This window comes from Colletotrichum phormii (genome assembly GCF_030913505.1).
Source record: "Colletotrichum phormii strain CBS 102054 chromosome Unknown BDP81scaffold_14, whole genome shotgun sequence".
Lineage (NCBI taxonomy): Eukaryota > Fungi > Ascomycota > Sordariomycetes > Glomerellales > Glomerellaceae > Colletotrichum > Colletotrichum phormii.
In genome coordinates this window covers 1,317,728-1,339,232 of record NW_026851456.1, presented here as the reverse complement: position 1 = coordinate 1,339,232, position 21,505 = coordinate 1,317,728, and the positions used below count along the sequence as shown (strand labels likewise).

The 21,505-nt window shown below is 51.2% G+C and overlaps 8 protein-coding genes across 8 annotated transcripts; 4 read left to right on the top strand and 4 right to left on the bottom strand.

The window, feature by feature from the left end:
* Positions 1 to 763: 763 nt before the first annotated feature.
* Positions 764 to 1,970, bottom strand: BDP81DRAFT_432315 (uncharacterized protein; the record flags this gene model as incomplete). Its single annotated transcript, XM_060590768.1, has 2 exons — positions 764 to 1,221; positions 1,274 to 1,970. Coding segments are annotated over 2 exons (725 nt in total), but the record flags the coding sequence as incomplete, so codon positions are not given.
* A 4,232-nt stretch (positions 1,971 to 6,202) lies between these two features.
* On the bottom strand, positions 6,203 to 7,126 carry BDP81DRAFT_289329 (uncharacterized protein; the record flags this gene model as incomplete). The annotated part of the gene is made up of 1 exon (XM_060583054.1): positions 6,203 to 7,126. A coding segment is annotated over one exon (924 nt), but the record flags the coding sequence as incomplete, so codon positions are not given.
* Positions 7,127 to 8,823: 1,697 nt separating this feature from the next.
* BDP81DRAFT_288534 (uncharacterized protein) lies at positions 8,824 to 9,075 on the top strand (the record flags this gene model as incomplete). The annotated part of the gene is made up of 1 exon (XM_060583050.1): positions 8,824 to 9,075. A coding segment is annotated over one exon (252 nt), but the record flags the coding sequence as incomplete, so codon positions are not given.
* Positions 9,076 to 11,884: 2,809 nt separating this feature from the next.
* BDP81DRAFT_493273 (uncharacterized protein) lies at positions 11,885 to 13,108 on the bottom strand (the record flags this gene model as incomplete). Its single annotated transcript, XM_060595349.1, has 1 exon — positions 11,885 to 13,108. The coding sequence occupies one exon, from the start codon at positions 13,106 to 13,108 to the stop codon at positions 11,936 to 11,938; it is 1,173 nt and encodes a 390-aa protein (XP_060443566.1). The 3' UTR covers positions 11,885 to 11,935.
* An 840-nt stretch (positions 13,109 to 13,948) lies between these two features.
* BDP81DRAFT_451429 (uncharacterized protein) lies at positions 13,949 to 15,092 on the top strand (the record flags this gene model as incomplete). The annotated part of the gene is made up of 4 exons (XM_060592629.1): positions 13,949 to 14,152; positions 14,411 to 14,537; positions 14,624 to 14,722; positions 14,962 to 15,092. 4 exons carry the CDS (start codon positions 13,949 to 13,951, stop codon positions 15,090 to 15,092), a joined length of 561 nt encoding a protein of 186 aa, XP_060443565.1.
* Positions 15,093 to 15,626: 534 nt separating this feature from the next.
* On the top strand, positions 15,627 to 17,142 carry BDP81DRAFT_451428 (uncharacterized protein; the record flags this gene model as incomplete). Its single annotated transcript, XM_060592628.1, has 8 exons — positions 15,627 to 15,642; positions 15,737 to 15,748; positions 15,803 to 15,816; positions 16,062 to 16,284; positions 16,330 to 16,798; positions 16,846 to 16,872; positions 16,919 to 16,971; positions 17,021 to 17,142. 8 exons carry the CDS (start codon positions 15,627 to 15,629, stop codon positions 17,140 to 17,142), a joined length of 936 nt encoding a protein of 311 aa, XP_060443564.1.
* A 1,388-nt stretch (positions 17,143 to 18,530) lies between these two features.
* On the bottom strand, positions 18,531 to 19,040 carry BDP81DRAFT_408047 (uncharacterized protein; the record flags this gene model as incomplete). Its single annotated transcript, XM_060589035.1, has 1 exon — positions 18,531 to 19,040. The coding sequence occupies one exon, from the start codon at positions 19,038 to 19,040 to the stop codon at positions 18,531 to 18,533; it is 510 nt and encodes a 169-aa protein (XP_060443563.1).
* A 633-nt stretch (positions 19,041 to 19,673) lies between these two features.
* Positions 19,674 to 20,457, top strand: BDP81DRAFT_432308 (uncharacterized protein). The gene is made up of 3 exons (XM_060590767.1): positions 19,674 to 19,737; positions 19,796 to 20,109; positions 20,164 to 20,457. Exons 1-3 carry the CDS (start codon positions 19,684 to 19,686, stop codon positions 20,171 to 20,173), a joined length of 378 nt encoding a protein of 125 aa, XP_060443562.1. The 5' UTR covers positions 19,674 to 19,683; the 3' UTR covers positions 20,174 to 20,457.
* Positions 20,458 to 21,505: the final 1,048 nt, after the last annotated feature.

Below are 21,505 nucleotides of genomic sequence, written 5' to 3'. Positions count from 1 at the left end.
ATAGTTTCCCCGCGTGCGGAGCCTGTTCGGCCCGTGCGAGCAGGGGGGGGTAGGCTGCTGAAGCGCCCATATCCATGCACTCCAGAGCACATATCATACTCATGACGATTTCAACACCTGTTTCCGGCATGACCAGGTATATTACGTATGTCTTCGTTGCTGTAGCTTCGCTTTACGACCAAACTGGCGCATTTTATTTCTTTATCTATTTTCTGAGGTACATAGTTAGTTGGTGACCTACAACCATTGACGTAACTAACCTTTCGCCATGCCTCCCTCCCCATCCCAATCTGCGACGAAGCTATCGAGCGATCCGTGTTCCAGTGGGTTATTTGTCCCTGGTCCGTATGTGGTTTTGCTGCCGTTTTGCTTACGTATGTTGCAGCCGGCCGTGATTTATTGGATCGCCTCAAGGTTAACCCATCGTTGCGGTCTAATCGCGTTATTGCGGTCCTTTCTGTATCCCCTATTTCCCGCGATCCCTCCCCTCGTAGGCGGGGAAAGGAGCTCCCTTTGACGTATGCCCATCGTGTTGTTGCGACCCTGATCCAGTGCACTGGTATCGAGCGTCGCCCCTCGTGCGACCGGTGTGGGCGTGCGAATGGGCCCTGGAGGGAATGTGTCGTCGCTCAGACTAACGACGGCCTGCATACTACGCGAGGAGCGTGTGCTAATTGTTTCTGGAACAATCAGTCGTCGTTGTGCAGTTTCCGTACGTATGCCTTATGTTACCTATATTTCTATATGATTGACGCCATTAGATTCTTCTTTTAATCGGCGTGCTCTGCCTGCTGCTCCTACCGTCGCCCAGCCATCAGGGACTCTCAGGGAATGCTTTCCCTCGTTCGAGCGCTGGGAGGCGGAAGTCAGGGCGATCGGGAATGCGGGTATTTCCGATCGGACGTCGACCTTTGCCCGGATGTCTGCGGCTGAGCTGCTCTTCCAGCTTAAGTCACTCGTGCAGCGTATAGAGGTGGCTCATGCTTCTGTGGCTCAACTGACGCGGGATATCCAGTCTATGGGCCATCAGGTATCGGAAGTATCACTGCTTTTGTCGCTTCATCGTACCTTCGAGACCCGGGGAGTGCACACTACTCAACAGGCAGCTCACAGCGGTCCTGTGACGTCTCCTACGATGTGTATGCTGAAGGATTCGAGCGTGGCCCAAGATGCCGACGCCGACGCTGACATGGTCACTGGAGAGGGGCTGGGTGATGATCGGTATGTATTGCCTTGAAGCTTGCCAGGGTCTATCTATTTACCCATCTGTCAGCCTTGCCGACGCCCCGCTACCTCGAACCGTGCGACAGTCTCCTCCGCCAGAGCCGTAAGCCTCTTCATGCCCTCTATTTGGTCCTTGGGCATTGTTGCTGCCAGGAAGTCTGCCGTATTCAACGGCTCGATAAGGGCGATGTCATCGAAACGCCGAGCACGCGATAGCTGTACGTACATGGTTATGGCACTGCATTTGCTGGTTCGGCCAGACGCCCCTATACCCTTTGTACCCCTTGTTCCGTACAGCCCCAAAAGAGTCTTGTCGAGCGTCCTTCCTTGCGCCTTGAAGTCTGTCAGCGCGAAGGCTGGCGAGCACGGCAGTCCCGTTCGAATCAGCCCCAGCTTGGTCTTGCTCGACATCCCCGGTCGCAATGTCTTCACATGTTGCTTCTCTATCCGGACGTTCTTGGCTGGGAGCACCACAGTGCCTAGAGGTAAGTTGGGGAATGCCAGGCCGTCGGTTTCCTTGGACCGCAGGACGATGCCGCTTGGGGGCCCGAGGACTATTGAGAGCTTGTCGCTTATATGGATTTCTTCCAACCCGGGCGGATGAAGGACTTTTACGGCCGTAAACTCTGCGCCGTTCACGACCTTGAGACCCATATACTTGTTCTCATTGACCACTACTGGCATCCCCTCGACAAACGGGAACATCCCAGCTATAGGGAGGTTAGTCCCGTCTCCTAGTAGCATAGTAGCCGTTCTTTCTGCTGCCGCAGGGACCCGCGATTCCCATCTGTGTCCTGATAGATAGAGCGATATCTTCCGGTTTGTTTCTGCGCTATATGCGAGAGTAGCGTGAAGCGTTATGTCCTATCTATGTCTGTTAAGCGGTATGATGGCGCGTCTGCCGCCGGAGAAATCGAACTTCGAGTCGGCCCTATATTGTGTCTGGAGTCGTTCGGCGTCCTCTAGCGTTTGCCTGTCCTCTCGGATGCGTTCCAGTAGGCCCAGAAGATAGGCGTCTCCTTGGGCTCGTTTCTGCTCCTCAAGAATTACGACGTCGGTAAACAGCAGCCAGAGCTTTTGAGCCTCCATCTCCTTCCATCTCTTCTCCGATGCATTCCTACTCGGTCTAGTGTGTGTTGTAATATCGGGCAGCTTGGTGAAGTCCTTGAGGAGGCTGCTCTGGTTTACTGGTGGAAACTGTAAGAAGTCGCCCGTAAAAATTACCACGGGCATGCCGCCAAACGGCTTGTCCGCGAAGCCCCTCAACATCCTTAGCTTCTGGTCGATGTCATAAAGTGTCGGCAGGCCCAACATACTGACCTCGTCAATTACCAAGACATCCCGTCGGCGCCATCTCTGCTTGGCCTTGTCCAGGCTGGCAGTCAAAGTGGTGTCGCTAGTCTGCCCGTCCTGGTCCTTGAAGGTTAACCCCACGGCGGAGTGGATGGTGGTGCCGCCGATACCGGCTGCCGCAGTCCCGGAGGTCGCGGTGATCACGAGCCGGCTAGATGACTCTTTGTCGGCAAAAACCTCTCTCAAGGAATCGATCAGCCAGGATTTCCCAGTCCCGCCACCACCCCCGATATATTGGAGATGTTGTTGCTCGGTGGCAGTCCCTTGATTGTCCAGAGCGTCGCATACGAGGCCAAGGGCTATCTTTTGCATCCGGTTCAGTGTCCTAGCCTCGCTGATGACCGCCCCTACCCGTGCGAAGTTGTCGCTGGGTGCGATGCCAACCCACGTACGTGGAGGTGTAGGATCTGCTGAGTAAACCTCGTCTGCTACGTCGTCATCGAACCCGGTCCCAACACCAGTATGATTGCGTCCTGAAGCCATCTCATCGCCTTCTATAGCTAACATCCTCTCCTTATGCAGCCTGTCCTGTGCCGCTTTGGTGGAGTTTAGGTCTCGTTTGGCCATGACCATTGGTATGTGATAGTGACGAGTCGCGTTTCGCCCCCCACCGCTTTCGTCATCGTCGCTATTACTTGGAATGTTAGAAAAGTCGGTCTCGTCAAGCGAGTTCAGGAGTCCTTGGATGGCCGGGGATTCCATTGCCACGCTCGGCCCGCTATTTAACCCATATATAGCATCATGGAAAGTATGGCAGAGGTTCGTCGTATCCGGCTGCCACGTTACGCCTGTATCGACCTCGTCCGCGACCGGGTCGAACTCCAGCCCCTCATCGCCCTCATTACGACTAGCCCACAACTTTGCGTCTTTTTTGGCATCTTCTGCACTTTTGTGGAGGAGTTTGACGTTGTCGACTAAGGCTCTGATGCGGCCAGGGAGGGTTAGTTGGAGTTCTTCCCAAAGGTCGGACGGTTGTTCCGTACGATCGACGAACCGACCCCATGGCACAAATAGACCAAGGAGTATGCATGCCGATCTATGGAGTGCGTTAAGCTTCTATTTGATGTTATACTTGTAAATGCTTACCTTTGATAAAAGCCTTCCTCTGTTCCACGTGGGTCGTAGTCTAGGTACCCAGATATGACAGGAACGGCTTGCTTCGGGATCGGTCGTAACTCCTGTATCCAGCAATCGTGGTCTTGTAGTGTGGTCTCGAAAGGTAAGAAGTTTTCCTTGTTTACTCTCGACCTTGGTCCTCGTTTCCGTACATTTACCAGAGCAACGTAATCATAAAAGCAAAGCTCCTCAAGAATCGGACCGCGATGTGTGTATGCTTCGAGTGCCGGTAGGCTACGACCACCGGGGCCAAAGCTCACAAATTCGGGAACGGCACGGAGCCGCGTCTCCGGGTCTGCGGCATCTCGGAGATGGTTCCACCGCCGGAATAGGACCCAGTACAAAGCACTAAGGGTGATGTTCCCCCAGTTCTGCTGACTGCAATAACTGTTTTTATACTTGAGCAGCCTACTACATACCTCCACCGAAGAGATCTCACGGCTGGTGAAGATCTGGTTTGCTAGCCGGGCGAAAAACTGCCGAGTTTTGTTGTTCCGCTGTGCGGTCTGTGCCGTATCACTGCCACCAGTAGGTGTGACACCATAGGCTCCTTCATCTAGGCCGTCAAACAGGTCGAGCATCAGCGCTATTCTTTTCCAAAGGGGTGTATCCAGCTTCGTTGAGTAGTTTGTCGCATAGTAAATCATTGACAATGATGCCGAGTTTGTTGGCAGAAACATGGAGTCTGTGTTGTGTCGCATGGCAACTGCAAGAGCTGGGCAATACCGGTTGATCCGGTCATGGTTTCGCTGTATACGGAGAAGGCCGCTGGGAGTAAACTCGGTCTTCGGCCACTGGGCCCATGGTGCTTTGAAGCGACAAGGATGCCGAGATCTGTCCTGGGCTTTGTCGTTGATGCTGTATTTTGTGCATGTAGCACCACATCCATGGATCTGACATCGACATGCGACCATATTGGCCTCGTTGTCATAGTTCTCTGCAAGCCTGTCCATGTTTTGGGTGATGTGTTTGATGTTATCAAACACTGTCTCCCATCTACGGTATTGCTTTGCTTTGGCTTCGTCTCCACACTGTTGTTCGCTTGGTATTAATGATACGATATGCCTTTGTGATATTCGATACGTACCTCGCTGAAAACAGAGTCGATATATTCACAGACCTGATCCCCGTATCCCGCGTTGTTTGGGTTGGCTATGTCTTGAAACAGGTTGGGTAGTCTCATATTTGCTTCCAACCAGAGGAATCCGTGAAGATGAAGCGCCCCACGCTCGTTCGTTTCAACGCAGCCAAAGTAACAAGACACCTTACCAAATATAGAAGCCTCTCCAGTACAGACAAGGTGTTTGAAGAAGAGGTCCATCTCTCGGTGGAAGAACTTAGCTGAGCTGACTGGGTCTCGGACAACGTGCTGGACCCGCCCAATCTGCTTCCGGAACTGTGCTATGAGCTCCTCTGCTACTGGCCCGTCCTCTACCCTAAACGCCGCTAGCTTCATATTCACCTCGTTCGTGAGGTCGTTTGGGTTGATGGTATACCATATACAAGGCATGCCGTACTTGATGCATAAAGACTTGATCTTTCGTCTTATCGAAAGCGGTTCCTCGTTCGACATATGCTGCCTGGGCCCAAATGAGTTTACCTTTCGTAGAAGGAAAGATATCCTCTCGTTTGTCGTGGTCCGGGTCTCGCGGTATTCTTCCATGGCCGCCTCCATTTCTTCTCGCTGAAGCGACTCTCGAATCTGTTCTACTCTTCCAAATGACGGCTTCTGTATCCGGATGTAGCTGATACGGCGATTCTCGCTGCGTACTAGCATATTAAAAATAAGGAACGGGAATATGGGGTGTGTTGCAAAATGAGCACCTATATTTATAGTATAAGCTAGGTCCTGAGAATGGTTGAATGTGTTTGTACCATGTCTTTGTAGCAGGATTGCTGCCCATTGCTGAAGGAAAAAACCTGGAGCTTTATAGTAGTCATGTTCTTCCTGTCCCTGCGACTTGCCATCTCCTTCACCCTCGTCATGTAATACCTTGGGCCCTCCCCGACCCCAGGGGAACAGACACGGGAAGGCTTTGGGAAAGAAGTCAGGTTCGTTTGAGTCTGCGAACTCCTCACCCCTGCGGCTGATGATAAAGGGCTCCGTGCTGTCGATGGCAAGACTCGCGCCTTCGCGCATACCCTTCGGCTTCCGCCCTCGGTAGCGCCGGCCACTAACCATTGTCGCTTGTCGGAGGATTTGAAGACGTTCCTCTGGTGTGTGCTCAAAAGCAGGGTCAACTGCAAGAAGCCCCGTTGACGTGATCTCACATAGCTCTTCTTCAACATGTCGAGGATGCATTTCACCCGGATCATGACCATGGCTCCGGATGCCGCCCAGCCTCGAATTGCTTTCCGCCTCAAGGTGGCCGGCATCAGTGTGCCTATCCTCGAGGCTGGCGAGTACCTCGTTGGCGTCCCGGACGGGCTCGTCCGGCCGGCCACGTTCGGCCGCAGGCACGTAGTGCCCTGAGCGGATCTCGTCCTCTGCGCGTAAGGTATACGGGACCATCTGTTCAAATAAGGCTTCTGATACCTCGGTCCCTGGACAGTGGTGCGCCCAGCCCTGGAGATTCTCATCGCTAATGACGATGTTCTTGTATAGTGGGTTATTTACCCGTAACCACACAAGCGCTCGCCTCAGCTTTCCGGGGTTTGCTAAAAGCATAAAAGCTATGTCCGATGGGAGAGGCTGCCGAGCACCAACGAAACAAACATGGATATTCTCCCTTTCCTGGAGTAGAGGATGGGGGAGGACTTCGGCCACCAGCCCTTGAATATTATTGGGTACCACAGTGATATGGCCTCGTTTGTGTTTGCGGTAACGGCCGTTGGTCCACTTCTCGATGTCGATCGTGAACTTCGTAATCCATCCAGAAGAAGTGTAAAGTCCGATAAGACGCTCCTCTAGAGGTGAGAGTTCTTTGAGCTCGTCAGGGTAGCGGTGGCCACAGCCGAGTGCCAAGTTGTTTACCCGGCATGCTTCTGGTAACTTATTCTTCTTCAACGCGGTATGGCATTCGCTGCACAGCGGGAAGGTTGTTGGTGTGTTCCGGGGGAAGCATTCATAGCATGACAGGTGATCTCTGTCACGCTGGGGGATCTTGTCCTCTATTTGCTGCAGCAATGGTCCAGCTTCGGCCCATGTGTAGTCCGTCAGCTCGGTGGGGGCCCGTTGTAAGTAGCAAAGCTTGCAGTGATCGACATCGAGTGTATTGTCGTCGTGCATGGCTTCGTGAAAGGCCTTGACCTTCTCGAGAGCCGTTTCCCTAGTCACTGGACGGCACCAAGTATGGTTGGACGAATCTTCTAGTCTCTGTGCATGACGGGCGTCCAGTTCCTCAACAGTCCGATTGAACAGACCTTTCCTGCGTTGATCCATCTCGTCCAAAGACGTAATGTCTCTAGACCTTTGGGATTGGGTCGCCTCTGGTGTGAGAGGGTACCTCAGTCGCTCTGTGTTTTGGGTGGGTGCTGTTTGAAGTCTACTACCCGTAATGGAGTTGTTTTTTGTATTCGAGAGTGTGCGCCCTTGTTTCGACCTCACTCCTCCTCGATTTTGAGGCTGTGGACTTGGCACTGGGGTTTGTGAAATCTGTGAAATCTGTGTCAAATCGGGTGTCAGGGGAAATGGTGTAATATCTGCCCTTCTCCTTGGGCTGTCATTTATCCTGTGACTGCCCCTTCCTGGACCTCTCCGGCCTTTCTTTGGTGAGAGGCCAGTCTCGCGAGGGGGGCCAAGAGGTGCTGCCTGGGAGGTGGACATTTCGGGGGGTAGTAATAGTGAGCGACTACACATTGGAGTACGCTGTAGAAGGTTTTAGGACGTGTGGGCTACGATGATGTGATTCTTAACTACTACCACATCGTTCTGCCTCCAGTTTCCAGTAATCATGGGTATTGTTGCTTGGGTATGTAACTTGTGACTATCAGAGGTTGACGTCCTCTTGTCTTGCGTCTCTTTATCACACCTTTTGAAAACCTCTTCTTGTATTTCCAAATCGGTTGTGGGACCAACATTAACCGCTCAACACACAAACGAGTGTACGTGTAACCATAAAATATCCAGGTTAGCCAGTTTAAATGTGAAGCTGCAGCACGACGTAATCGGTAAAAGGAGAAATGCAACATGCCCCATCATCCTTGATAATAATGGCCTGGCTGGACCCATATATACACTTATCACATAGTTAACCATAATTGGTGGAATTCATTGGATATTGGAGAAGAAGAAAGCATATTATATACTAACTTGTTCCAACACATGCAGCAGCAGCAGCAGCAGTGTTGCCATTATGCCCCCCCCCCCTTTGCCATTAATCCCACTTAATTTCTTCGAAATATGGCACCTCCTCCCGTTCGAGCGGCCACGCGAAAACCCAAACGTCTTCCTAATCATTCTATTCTTATTATAAAGTTGTGGCCCATTTGCTATCGCTCTTATGTTCCATATCCTATTTACAATCTTTCCTCCTCTTCATACTCTGGCCTTGTGTTCGCCCTTTTTGTATCTATCTGTCTAACCATTATCATGGCCACTACCAACGGCGACGCTAAAACGCCAGACCTAACGAAGTACTGGCCAGAGCGTACAAACGGATTTCCCTCTCCATGGGGCCTCCCCCTCACGATGGTCGCCGTCGGAGAAGTAGTAGGCGTCGAATCCATTCCGCAAGACTCACAGTTGTTCCGTTTCCAAAACTGGTTGGCCCAAATCCAGATTCCAGTCCATCCAGCAGACTGGATAACTGAGACCTATCCTGGTCTACTTGCCCAGCTCGAAGGCAACGTGTTGTCCCTAGACCTCCATCGCTACCACCGCGGCGACTTGACTATCGATAAGTGGGAGGGTCAGTGGTTCACTATCTTCTGCGAGCCTCACTTCAGCTACGTTCCCTGCAAGCTCTCGGCTAGCCATCACGTCGACTACAGACGACTGACCTGGATTCAAGACGATGGCGTGACACCGTGAGCATCAATCATGTATCTGTTACTCCCATGCTAATTCAACTTTCTAGTATCTCACCAGACTTTTGTCCCGACCTTGCCTCCCGATTTCCTGTCACCCCGCCGTTTGTTAGCTTCAATGGCTTTGTCGAAACACAGACCTTGCCCCTTTGTAACAATCCGACGATCGGCCTCGATGAAATAACAATGAATTCCTCGGCGATTTTCAAAGTCTGGTCCCGGTTCCCTTCCTCCGATAAGGCGGAGACGCCGAAGGCGGGTTGGTATCCTAACTACATCTATGCATTACTTCCCAAGTGCAAGCCTCATTTGAAGAGCAAGTGTGAAGGCTTTCGGACTGACACAACCCCGTTCCGGAAGCAAGGGAAGAAGGCATACATCACTGGATACTTCCACGGATTTTGCAACAAGGAAGTAGCCTTGTCCAAAGATGCTCCCTACAACCCTTTGGTATTTCTCCCTATGATTGAGATCCTCAGGATCGACTGGGCTGGTGGGGAAGGTCGGCAACAGCCACCTCCTAGTGAGCCGCCTATGAAACCGTCGGTCCCGGAGACCCCCAATCGTGGTAGTAGGGGGAGGGTAGTGTTCGATCCCTTGGCCCAGATGTCTGTAGATGCAAGGGCTCCAAAGACGCCGTCTAAGTCCAGTAGGTTATGCCCTCCATGGCACATAAACTGAGCTTACTGTCACAGAATCCCAAGACTCCAACACTACTCTCGATGATGATGACCCGTTTGTTGTCAATGGCATGGGGGCAGCTTTGGCCATTCAGTCTAAGAGGTCTGGTGATTCAGATGACGAAGGGCATGAAAGTAATGGCCCAAGCCCTACAAAGAAGACAAGACAGAGTAATCTCCGAAGCAGTAAGAAGTTTATCTAGGTTGTGTGGTAGTGTAAGTTGTATTTGGCTATTATTACTCTAGATATTCTGTTTGTAGGGCTGCAAGAAACGGGGCTGCTATCTCATCATCCATCTCTAGTTCCGCTTCTTCTTCATACAAATCGGCAAAGTTATCCTTATAATATCCCTCATCGGCGATTTCATGCACATATCTGATGTATTCTTCGAATGATTTCCCCGATAGTTTGGAGTACCTGTCTGCTAATATCTCCTAGTTTGATAGATCATGAGGTTGATAGACAAGTTAATACATCTCGGCTAGTACCTCTTTAGTTCTTCGTCACCGGTACTAGACTCCTCGTCTTCTTCGCCATCTGTAGTTTCGTTCGTTTTATTCCCACAACAAGGGGAACCTGGTGGTTGGAGTAACGGGGACGCGGGTACTTCGGGGATATTACTAAATGGCTCTTTTTTATGACTGGTCTGCTCAGACCCAGGGTTGACATTGTCTATGGTGATTTTTACTTAATAGTTAGTATGAGACTGTATAGAACGTTGGTTATCACGCACTAATATGTTTTGTTGTTGGGTCTGCTGATGGTGTTAGTAAAGAGGGGGTAATATTTTACGGGGGAGTAGATCAGAACAATATATCGACATAATCCCACTAACTGGGATTATATTTTACTGTAAAAAATGGATTGCCTTATCCCACAGTCCTATCCAGGGGTGTAGCAATCGTTCAGTAGCTCGTCCTCAGGTCCAGCAAATTTCATTATGATAAGAAAAAGTTCCTATATACTAATGTTGCCAAACTATTGTCCCTGACAAGTGTTGACCCAGGTTCATTATACATGGTTGGGCTGTTCATCGTGTCGCATCTGTACTGGGCCGTTATTCGAGACGTTCGTAGTATACTGATCCCCTTAAGGAGTAAATAGTGTTAATATATTGCAGAGTGTGTTGCTACCCCACTCCATGAATATTCGTCCAATAATACTTACAGCTATTGTTTCAAATGAGCTGTCATGAAGTAACCCTGGAAGTGTGTAGTAGCATGACGTTATTATCTTCCCTCTAGCTTTCCCTTAGTCCAGGTGCTTGTCAAAAGAGCTAAGCTCTAGCCTATGCTGCCTTCCTAACGGAAGGACTTCTCTTAGGAGCCGGTTTACCGGCGGTTCCCCAGTTCAAAAATAATAGTTATCTCGACATACTCTCTAGCAAGGGCCTATCCTTATTCTTAATCGGGGCCGACCTATTCGACATTCTTAACGGAGAGACCGGACGCGAGTTCCATCTACTCCTTACGCTTACGCACGCCGCAGAGGAAATGGCCAAGCGATTCCCGAAAGAATCGGCGACCGACCCGGGGTTGATCACCTTACTCAAGACTTCTTTCAAAGACGGCAACGAGCTTGATGAGACGAGATCGGTGCTGAAGATCGATGCAGCTAACACCACCATCCACTTGCATCTCCACAGTCTTCTCCATCCCGGCGCCATCGAAGGGGAGATGGACGTTTCTTCAGACGTTTTCGTCGCAGACAGGGAGAACGATACAGTGACCTCTTTCCTGTCCACAAAGGACCTCACGAAGCCTGCCGATCTGTTGGACTTCTGCTGGGCGAAGAAGAAGGCCGGCCTGGAAGATGGAAACCCCCAGGTCGACGGGCTCGTCATCAGTCTGCCAGAGAGCTCCTGTCCTGACCGCAACAGAACGTGGATCAGGAAGTAGGAGCCACGGCGAATGGCACGTCTAAGTGAGGGAGATACGGAAAGCGCGGAGAAAACTTGTCAAGTGGATAAAAGAGATGTACACACATATCCTTGAGTAGATACACGCTCAGCCAATCTCAAACCGTCCTGTTTGATCCATGCACAAAACAACGAAATAGCTTTGATGTTGATTACCCTCAGCTCCGACCCCTTGGACGACGAATTCATTTGGTCCATCACGACAGCGCATGATTAGATTCAACCAACTGCATCCATGAGAATTGGACGTTCATGGCGTGACTAATGACGTAAGAAAATTTCCAGCTCGTGTTCTTGTAGATCATAACGGCCTTGTTAGCCCACCATCTTGGAGGGTCTTCAGGAAGCAGCTCGAATCCTGTGATCACAGCAAATGTCTATCGACGAGCCCATCCAGAGCTCCATGAACAGCAAGCCCCTCGCCAGCGCGTAGCACTCCTCATAAGACGTGTCGAACGAAGAGATCAGAAGCAAGTTCAGTTTGAAATACCAGTACAGAACGAACTATGACTATGTGGCGAGGGCAGACAAATGCAAAGAGAAGTCATCTTGTTGCCATAGAGGGAAGGGGACTGAAAGCGATACATAGGAGACCCGTCTAACAAAACGTCGAAATTCGGCACCGCCTTCCTACGTCGTCGTGTGCGGAGAATAGCACCCTATGATAGCACCCCTCTATCTGGCCCCTTGCCTCCGACCATGCTTGGTTTCCGTCGTCTGAAGTACTTCATCCGGGGTGGGGCTGCGGTCCTCGCCTGTGCTGGGGTCCTCCTTCCACTTCAGATGGCGGTCCCATGAGATGATCGCCGCAGCGAATATCGCCAGGTCTGCCGCTGGCATTATGGTTCCTTTTTCGAGAACTACTCGGTCGCCAATCTTGTAGGTTCGTAGGGCCGCCCGGGGCGTTTTACCAAAGATGGAACGAACCGTCGACCTCGACTCGAACGTTTTCTCAACGGTTTTCTCGCCGTTCCGAATCGTCACCCATTTCAACTTGATTAAGGTATAGGGCATTCGGACATTCTTCTTACCCTCAGATTTCATTTTGTCCCAGTACCGCGGATCCATCAAGGTAATCGGGTCCGCCGGGTTCTGGGTCGCGATCCAGGCGACGCCTTGTATATCCACTTGGATGTTGATGCCGTCCACCTTGAGTTTCCTCCCCGTTCCGTCCCGAAGAACCTTTTTTTTCTGAGAGAGGTTGTTGATAGCATCTCCTACTGGGTCTCTGTTCGATGGGACGAGTTCTAGCTTTTCGGCGTTGCGTGGCCCTCGACCGACGACGTTGTACGTTCGGTACGGCCCTACTTCGAGGAACCCATATCTTGTGGTATTTTCGATATCATCATCCCCAGTTTGGTCGAAAATGTCTCTCAATGATATCAGACTGGCTGGATCGTCGTCCTCGTCATCTTCGACGATGAGTGTAGCGCTTTGCCTCGGGTTTCGGGGGACGAAAAGGCCCTCGTCAACCTGCGCTTCTTTCTTCACGGCGGCCCCAACCGACCTGCTATCATTACTGTCGACGGACATGGCATCGAATTCGGAGTTGTCGTCATTTGCCGTGTTCAAGGGGGTGCTGAAGTTGAAGGTCTGTTGTTGACCTCTGCGGGCTTGTTCGTCTGCTTCGTACTTTTGAAGGCGGGACTGCATATCGACGATGACCTGTTGGGCTTCGGCCGAGTACATCTCCATGTTTCCTTTCAGGTCCGAAATCACTTCCTCCTGTTTCCTCACATATTTCTTGTTGGCTCGGCGAGCCGGAGCCGCCGGGACTTTCGGGGCTTCCGGCACATGGGCGGCTCCCTTGTTCTGGAGCCTGAGACTTCTTCGAATAGGTTCTGTCATTTTCCTTGTGAAGAAGTTTGGCCTGTTAACACATAGCCGCTTGGGAGATGTTTCCTATCTTAAATATTTTTGCGGCCGAGGAGGACGGCTGTCATCTACTGTGGGCCTCAAGTGGCTCTGATTCGCATCAGGAAAGACGGTCAGGGCAAGAAAAAGATCTTTGATGTCAACTAGTGCTGCATTAGAAGTCTGTATACGCAAAGAGTTTGGTCGCAATTCGTGAACAGAACAGTGAGGTTGCGTGAGATCAAGCAAATCGAGAGACAGAAATGACGGAGACGGCAAGTCATGATGTAATCACTGTAATGATACATATGTACGCGTGAAGAGTCTCAAAGCGGCGAAAGGAGGGATTGGGGAGACGTACTTGAAAGTGTGCTCAGGCGGGAACCCAGTGGATACTCGAAGTACATTTTTGTCTCCCTAACTTGCCAGAACTATCTGCCATTCATCGCAACCGCTACTGTATGGAAAGCCTCTGATGACGGGCAATGTAATGTAGCAATCAGCCGGATCTCGTATGCTTAACCAACATCTTACAAAAGCAAGAATCAGCGTTCAACACATTATGACTCAATCCTGCTAGTAGAACGTCGATTGCTGAGTTTGTCAATAAAAGGCCGCGTTACAGTAGCTTACAAAACAAAAAACAAAAGGCTGTAGCAGCTGCAATTTCGACCGTTACAGTCCTATACTCTATGCCGACATGAAAAGCCATAAGTCGATACGTCTACAGACGTCGAACAATGTCTACATATAGGATACAACTCTAGTCCGCTGAGCCAATCATAGTCGGCTGCCCCGGTGGATACGTCAAAATCGATTCAGCAAAACGGCAAGATGTCCGACGCCTCGCCCAATCAGTACACTCTCAAACACTGTCCCGCCACGAAAGGGGCAATGCTAGAGGCACGGGACGAGAGGCTGAGAATGCTAACCAGAGAGTACCAACTACAAGTGGTCGAGGCAGAAGGCAGGCTGCAGTTGGTCAACATGATTCTCATGAGCCTCTCCGCGCAACAAAACGCCTGTGTTGATCAGCGGGTAAGCCTTAGCCAGCATCAGCATAGAACAGAGGAAGCTTTACGCACCATGACCTACGAAATTAGAAAGGAGAGCAACGTTACGGATGAAGCATGAGGCACTTTCCAGCATGACAACAGGAGCAAAGGTCGTGGGGACAGGACCCGTGGAACTCAAGGAAGAAGAGATACGCCAGAAGCGAAGCAAAGATGGATGCAAGATGTTACAAAACCAAGCCCTTCTCTGTATTCTGACTACGTCACTGCCTCCTCGCACTAGGTCCTAGATCTCTCCCGTCATCCGCCAATGACCCGAACTCAAAGAGCATCATCTACCCAATTGACCTCTATTCAGGCCCGCCAGCTTCTCTCGGCATATCCTAATGGTCCCGAAGAAAAAGACAATGGTTGCCGACGCAGACTTGACACTTGAACCAGGCATCACCCGGCCAGTAGTATGTAGCGATGAAGGGTGTTGTGATCACAGATGCAGAGAGAAAGAAGCCTGCAAATGCAGCCGTTATCGATGTGTTTGTCGGAGGCGCTTTTGATAGCATGGTCATGGCGGTCACGCTGAGAGTAACGCATGCGAGTAAGATTGGGACGTATACGCCCCGCAGTTGTTGCATGATTGTGGTAGCTGCAGCATGTTAGTCTACTTCGACACTTTGAATTTGTTCTTCTTCTGTGAAAAAGCGGGAACCTTGCATTTGTCAGTACTGTAATGGAAGGATTTGTCTCCGCAGCGGAAAGCATCACATAAGGAGCACGCGCTTTGCTCCGAGGACGGCGGCTGCATATGTTATGAAGGCCATAAATACCCGACCGTAGTGCAGGACCCGCCTCCAGCTGAGTTCGGAACGACTCTTCCTCGCACGTCAACAGCTGAGGACGCCAAGCATCCACAATATGCTTTCCGCGACCCAGCCTCAACTACAAAGACCGATTGTTTCACTGCGTGAAACGCCTCTTTGTGAGTTTTGGTGCAGATTCTTGCTGCAGGAAAAGTGACTGCCCGGTTGATGCTGCGATACGGAGAGTAAATAGGCCCTCACTGTCGGATCAGAAGCACAACATACCCGCGACTCTGATGGCCACAATAACCACTGGCGATGGATAGATCGACCGTTCGGCCTCCGGCCAGAAGATCGTCGTGGTTGAAATCCCTCATTAGCTCGCAGAAGTCAAGTTGGATCAGCTGACCTTCGTCACTACCAGAGGCGTACGATTCGACTCTTGTCCTTGTGGTACATACTGTACGGACGCCGGCGCTCACAGTCGCGCTCATACTGTACCTTACTTTCCAAAAGCGGACCTTCTTCCCGTTGAGAACGGCAAAACCTGCCGGAGAGAGCCATGACGACCTGATTGCAAACTACATTGCAAGTAACATATGGAGTTAATGTGACACGCGAAAGCGCGTGGAGCAGCGAGTTCTAGGGCGTATTTAAAGGCGTACATACGTAGCTTTCAACGGCAGCGTCTCTCTGGTCGCCATGAGTCAGAGGCAATGTACAGTGCGACACGAGTTGTACTGTATTGGACGATGATGGGAGAACTCGAGATAATTTCAGGGCAATTGAGCTAAATACTAAATGCACAACAGCAGGTACTCAAGGTAATCATTCGTCATCTTAATTCGCCTAATAGAAACTACATACGATACACGTAGCGTTATATTGCACAGTATGCACAATATATCCAAAGAACAGTCTCAAATACTACCAGCATCTTGCATCTCGGTTACAATAGGAGTCCAAATATCTACAGTCACGGAGTCATGACATCTGAGAAATGTCAGAAATACTCGGCATCGGGCGAGCTGCCTTGCGACTCACAGCAAAGCCTGTAGTGTGACTTCTTTTTTGATCTCGTCTGATGTTGCAGACGCTGCATAACAGCACAAACAGGAGAAACAACGTGCCTGCTAGCCCTCCGATGATTCCAAGCTCGACCGGCGTCATTGCATGTATGCTGTGGGGAGTATGCTGTCTGGCGACAGCAAAGCGGTGGCTACTGCAGGCGTAGGGCTCTTTGTATTCGTGCGTTCAACACGCATGTGGCTCAATGCCATGCAAACGGTAGGTCAAGTCGGCTTTTGCTACGGCACGTCGCACCCAGAGGCCGTAGTTGACTTCGCAGCAACATACGCTGGTACGTGCTTCTGAAATGCGCCTCCGGGCTCTCGACTGCACACAGCACGAGAAGCTAGACGTGGCGAAGAGAATCCAGAAGCGGACAAAACCACACACTTCTGGGATAGATACGATTCTCGCCGTGGTCGACATCAGTATGAATGTCGCATTTCCCACAAGTATAAAGACACCACAAATCCGAGGCTGGTGCACTCTAGCTACTACTATCATCAGACTCAGACATTTGCCATGGCCTCTTCGGTCGTCAAGATCCTGAGCCACCTGGCTGTTTTGTGCAGTGTCTTACCTCACGTTTCAGGAGAGCAGCATGCAGATCAGCTTGCGGAAAGGGACACGTCTCTCCAACCACGCGGTTTTCTCGATTCTTGCGTTGATTGGGGGGGTACTGTCATGAACGAAAAATATAAGATGGCTGCGATTTGCAGGACTACAACAGGCGATTGGACATGGTCGGTCCTTGACTTGAACCATTGCATGGTAAATCGTGACGGTTCTTTGATGGCGCAAGACGAGTAAGTCAGTTCAAAAGTACTGTCACGTTTATTCTCACGACTTCTAGCGGACACTTCTTCCTCCGCCGGTCCCTGTGAGTCTGATAACTCAACGAAATCGTGGGCCAATTATAAATGCAGCACGCAAAACGACGACAGCGACGAGCGTCATGTTGATCACGGGATAGACCTTAGTAAGACGTACAAACTACCGTGTCGTCGCAGACGACTGACATGCCTCAGATTTGGTGGTCGGCAATGACAACGGAACTCTGTTCTGTGGGCGCCAAGCCTACAAGGGGCTTGTATACAGCCAAGATCAAATTAGCTGGTCTGATCTGGGGGCCATCAAGGTCAGCGAATGACTGTTGGGGCATCTGGGACGTCCACTCTTATCTCGGCGATGGTACTATTGTCTAGGCCATGGTGGAGAGTATGTTGTTTCGCGATTGCTGAAGAGTGTCGTGAGCCGTGCGAGGATGCAGGAACAGTGGAATGAAGGGCTCGAGAGACTGAATGAAGCATGTAGCCAAGGATAAGCGAAGCAATACAGGCGTCGCCAGTACTCGCAATTCATCTTGGCTTCCCTGCAGCGTCTGCCATTGAGCACAACTGGCTTGCGATCACGAAGCAAAACAATGGAGAGTCAAAAATGATTCATATGGTGACTAAACACCCCGTAGGCTGAGCTTGAGTGACATGAAGAGGAAGCATGACGGGGAAAAGCCACCGTTCGGACTGGCGTAGGTGAGTGCCTGGTGAAAGACCCACAGCTCCCTTCACGCATGGTCTATCGGAATGCACTTGCGGGCATCTGATGGAATCGGGTTAGCAAGTGATTACAATCTTAAAACTCCTTCATTGTCTGCGATACGTCAGCGTCTGGCAGTGCAGCTGGCGGTATGTAGATTTGAGTCGGGGTGATGACATGGGTCAATCTACGGAGTTGAATTCGAGGGTGCACTACTTCTATTGTTGTTGATTGGATATTCGGCTCCAAGCCTGCCCTCGACCGCCACGAAGTTTATCGACCTGTAGATCCTTCAACCCGCGATTTAGCGAAGGTAAGTGCTGGCTGAGACATCTCCTCAATATCTCAGTCCATCCACAATGTAACAGGCAACGTTTGGGTCGTAGTGCTTTTCGCGGTGTCACCGCATGCCGGGTCATGGATGCCCTGGTGCCGTCCATTTAGAAGAGGCAAATGCGACCAGCCGGTCACAACAAGACTTGACGGATTCGATGACCCGCTAGTCTAGCAAGCGCCCGATCAGTAGATTGCCTTTCGTCGACGTCGGAATCCTGCCATGCCATTGGCCCAGTGCATTTGACAGGCTGACTCATTCCCTCGACAGCCAATTACATCCATCGTCTACAAAGCAGCGTAAACCTCGTGGGAGATCCAAGACACACTGATAAGAGATGCTCTTTGCTAGGGCTCTACCACAAGCGGAGCTACACAGCAAGTTCTTGCTGTGACAGCCACGGGTACAACATGTGAAAGGCCGATCTCTACGAGCTCCAAATGGCAGGGTCGAGGACCTTAAATGGCGCCAAACAAGCGCTCAACGTGGATCAACGTGGATTGAGAAAAGGATACAGGTTTGCGACTGGTCCTAAAAATGAGCGAAATTCTGAAATCAATTACATTTCGCTACTTTCATGCTGCCTAGATGAATGGATGCTAGCAAGGTAGGCATAGGGTTCTGGGGCTTGACACACACAACCCCAACCCCAACCCCCTGGACCATGCTCAACTCCCCGAGCCGTGAACACTACCGTGACCCTTCGCCTGAATGTGCATCGTCTGCCCAGACCGTAGGCTCTTGTCCAGCGATACTCTCTTGATCAAGAAACTCATCAGAAGCGCCAACCCGGATACGCCGACATACAGTCCGTAGACGCCTCGCAGGCCGTAGACGTACGCATCCACGATCTTGGATCGTAGCGCAGCATCGCCAGCCGTGCCCAATATGGCGTGAACAGCATGAGTACCTCCGTGTGTGCCCGCGGGTGCCAAGCCATCGGCCTCCAACTTAAGCAGCATGACGTTCTGAAATGTAGAACCGCCGACACCGACTCCGAGTGCCATGCCAAACTGCCGGAGAAAGGCATACATCGCCGCGGCGATCGCTTCGTCATCTTCTTCGCAGAGAGTTTGCGATGCCATGTTCTGCGCGTTCAAGACGCAGCCATGGCCGAGACCAAGAAGGACGAGCGTCGGCGCCCATACCTTCGTCGGCGTCTCGACGTCCCACAGCATCATCAGCCCGGAGGCGATAGTAGCCAGAGTCCAACCAACCCAGATCGGCCACTAGTAGTTATCGAACACCGTAACGAATCGACCGGTGATAATGGATACCGGCACCAGCGTGAACATGACCGGGAAGAGCGCGACGCCGGTCTAGACCGGAGTAAACCCCTTAACCTCCATAAAGTACAGAGGCACGTAGTAGGGGTGCCCGTACATCTGCGATCGTAATCAGCATATCATACCACGCGCTTAATACTACATCACTCTTACAACGAGGCCCTAGATGGCGCCGCAAGCATACGTCGCGATTAAGCTAGCGGTTTAGAATAGTTGGCGTTGCAAGAACGGGGACACTGCGAAGCGTGACTCGTAGATCACTGTCAGCACCATGCCGACTACCCCAAGCAACAAAGGTACGAAAGTGCCGGCGCTGCCCCAACTATAGCGCAAGCCTCCCCAGGAGATAGCCACCAGCGACAAAGTGGCCGAGCCGATAAACAGAGCGTTTCCCAGCCAGTCAATCTCCTTTAATTTCTTACACACCTCACCAGTCCGAGAATCAACGTAGACTAGCCAGGGCACTAGAGCAAGCCCGGCTACGCAGAATAGGAACATAATGTAGAAAACCCAGCGCCATGTTGTGTTCTGAGCAATGACGCCGCCCAGTATGGGCCCAACGCAGTTTCCCAGCGCCCATGCTGCCTGGCTGGAGATGGATTACGGGGTTAGCGGAAGAGAAAAAGAGTTCGGGAGGGGTTCCTCACACTAGGCCGTACCACGTAGGCCGAAGCGGCAACGGGACAATGTCGGTGAAAATTAGCAGGCATAAGACGATAATGCCAGCACCGCCGACGCCTTGGAGAGACCGCCCAGTCAACATCAAGCCGATGGAGCGTGACACGCAGCACAAGACCGTGCCTACGGTAAAAAAAGCGACCGAGGTGGTCAGGCATGGCCGTCGACCAAACACGCGGCTCAGATCCGCAATGAATAACATCACCACGGCACTGGCTAAGAGGTACGCCGTACCTATCCAGAAGCCGTCGTACGTGCTGAGCTCGAGGTCCGCAACGATAGCCTATGGACTGTGAGCATGCGAAGAATGTTAAAAGCGCTTGGGAAGATATCGAACCTGCAGGTAAGGCCCAGAGTGGTCTGTGAATCTTCATGTGTGAGGAATCTTCGCCGCATGTGCTTGTGGGTTTCTGCGGACGTGCCAACACGCGGAACTCCTGCTACGTAACTTCCGTGGAACACTACAGAAAGCACCAACGTGCTCTCGGGATGTGCCAATACATCAACTGGGATGCTGTCGAAGCCGTTTTTTGCTTTCCTATTCGGGTGGCGAGGTAGAGCCGGTTCAGAAAACTACCATATCACTAAGCGCAGCCGGAAACACGGACGGACGGATGAAGAATCCGGAACTCATGGCATGTCGCATCTTGGACCCGTATAATTAACTCGGTCGAAGAGGGCATCATAGGTTTGCTCTGGATCGCCAGGAATCGGTGGGTTTGGGATTTCGGTTATAGGAGGAGAGGAGGATCGGTTGCTTAGAGTGTGGTAGGAGGCTGCAGTTCGGAAAGACGCTTCGCTTTGAGGGGAGGATTGCCGTGGGGGTGAATAGGGTGGTGGGTTGACTTGGGGACCCCATGTTTCTTGCCATTGACGGACATACTCTTGTTGTCGGAGGAGTGCCGTTGTTAGCTGTTGATTAGTCCCAACAACCTGTAGAACAAGCTGAAGAGCACTATTGAACTGCTCTGTTGTAGGATGGGAAGGTTGCTGGGACTGTTCGTTGGGAGGAGAGGAACTATGCTCTGGAGAAACTCGTGGGAGAGTAGTCCGCTGGGTTTTTATTGTTCCTTTAGGGAAATGACGAGTAAGATGTAGCGTAGGCTCCATACTAGGGTAATCGTATGCAAGAGGTTGCGTATCTTGTAGTATGTCGGCTGGGAGCTCGGTGATAAGGTCGCGCTGCCCTTGAGGATCACCAACTCCATAGAATTGGCTAACGCTAGGGCGGCTGCTTTCTGAGGAGGGAGATGATAGTGGTTGGCCAGATGATGGTGGGAGGCCGTACTCAAACAATGGTCGCTCTCGTATAGGGGGAGGTTTATTAGTAGGGGTATTGCTTTGAGATTGGCCTTGTGGAACATCTCTAACTCCAGTTAGAGAAGCCATTGTAAACAAATAGCATAAGTCAGATTTAGAGGCTTGATGATGTAACCTTAGAGGAAAGGGAGCAAAGGAACAAAAAGGGTTGAGATACTTTGTGGGTATCTGGCAGAATTTGATTGCACTAACAATATTTTTTTGAGCCAATCAAAAGGTCGAACAGCGACGCCGGTGTAAGGTCGACGCCGGTGTATCAATTTGCGACGCCGGTATATCAATTCCCATATAGATATGGGGTTTCTTTCCATAGCCATTCATTCGATATACTCATCAATACACACAAAATGACCCCTGCC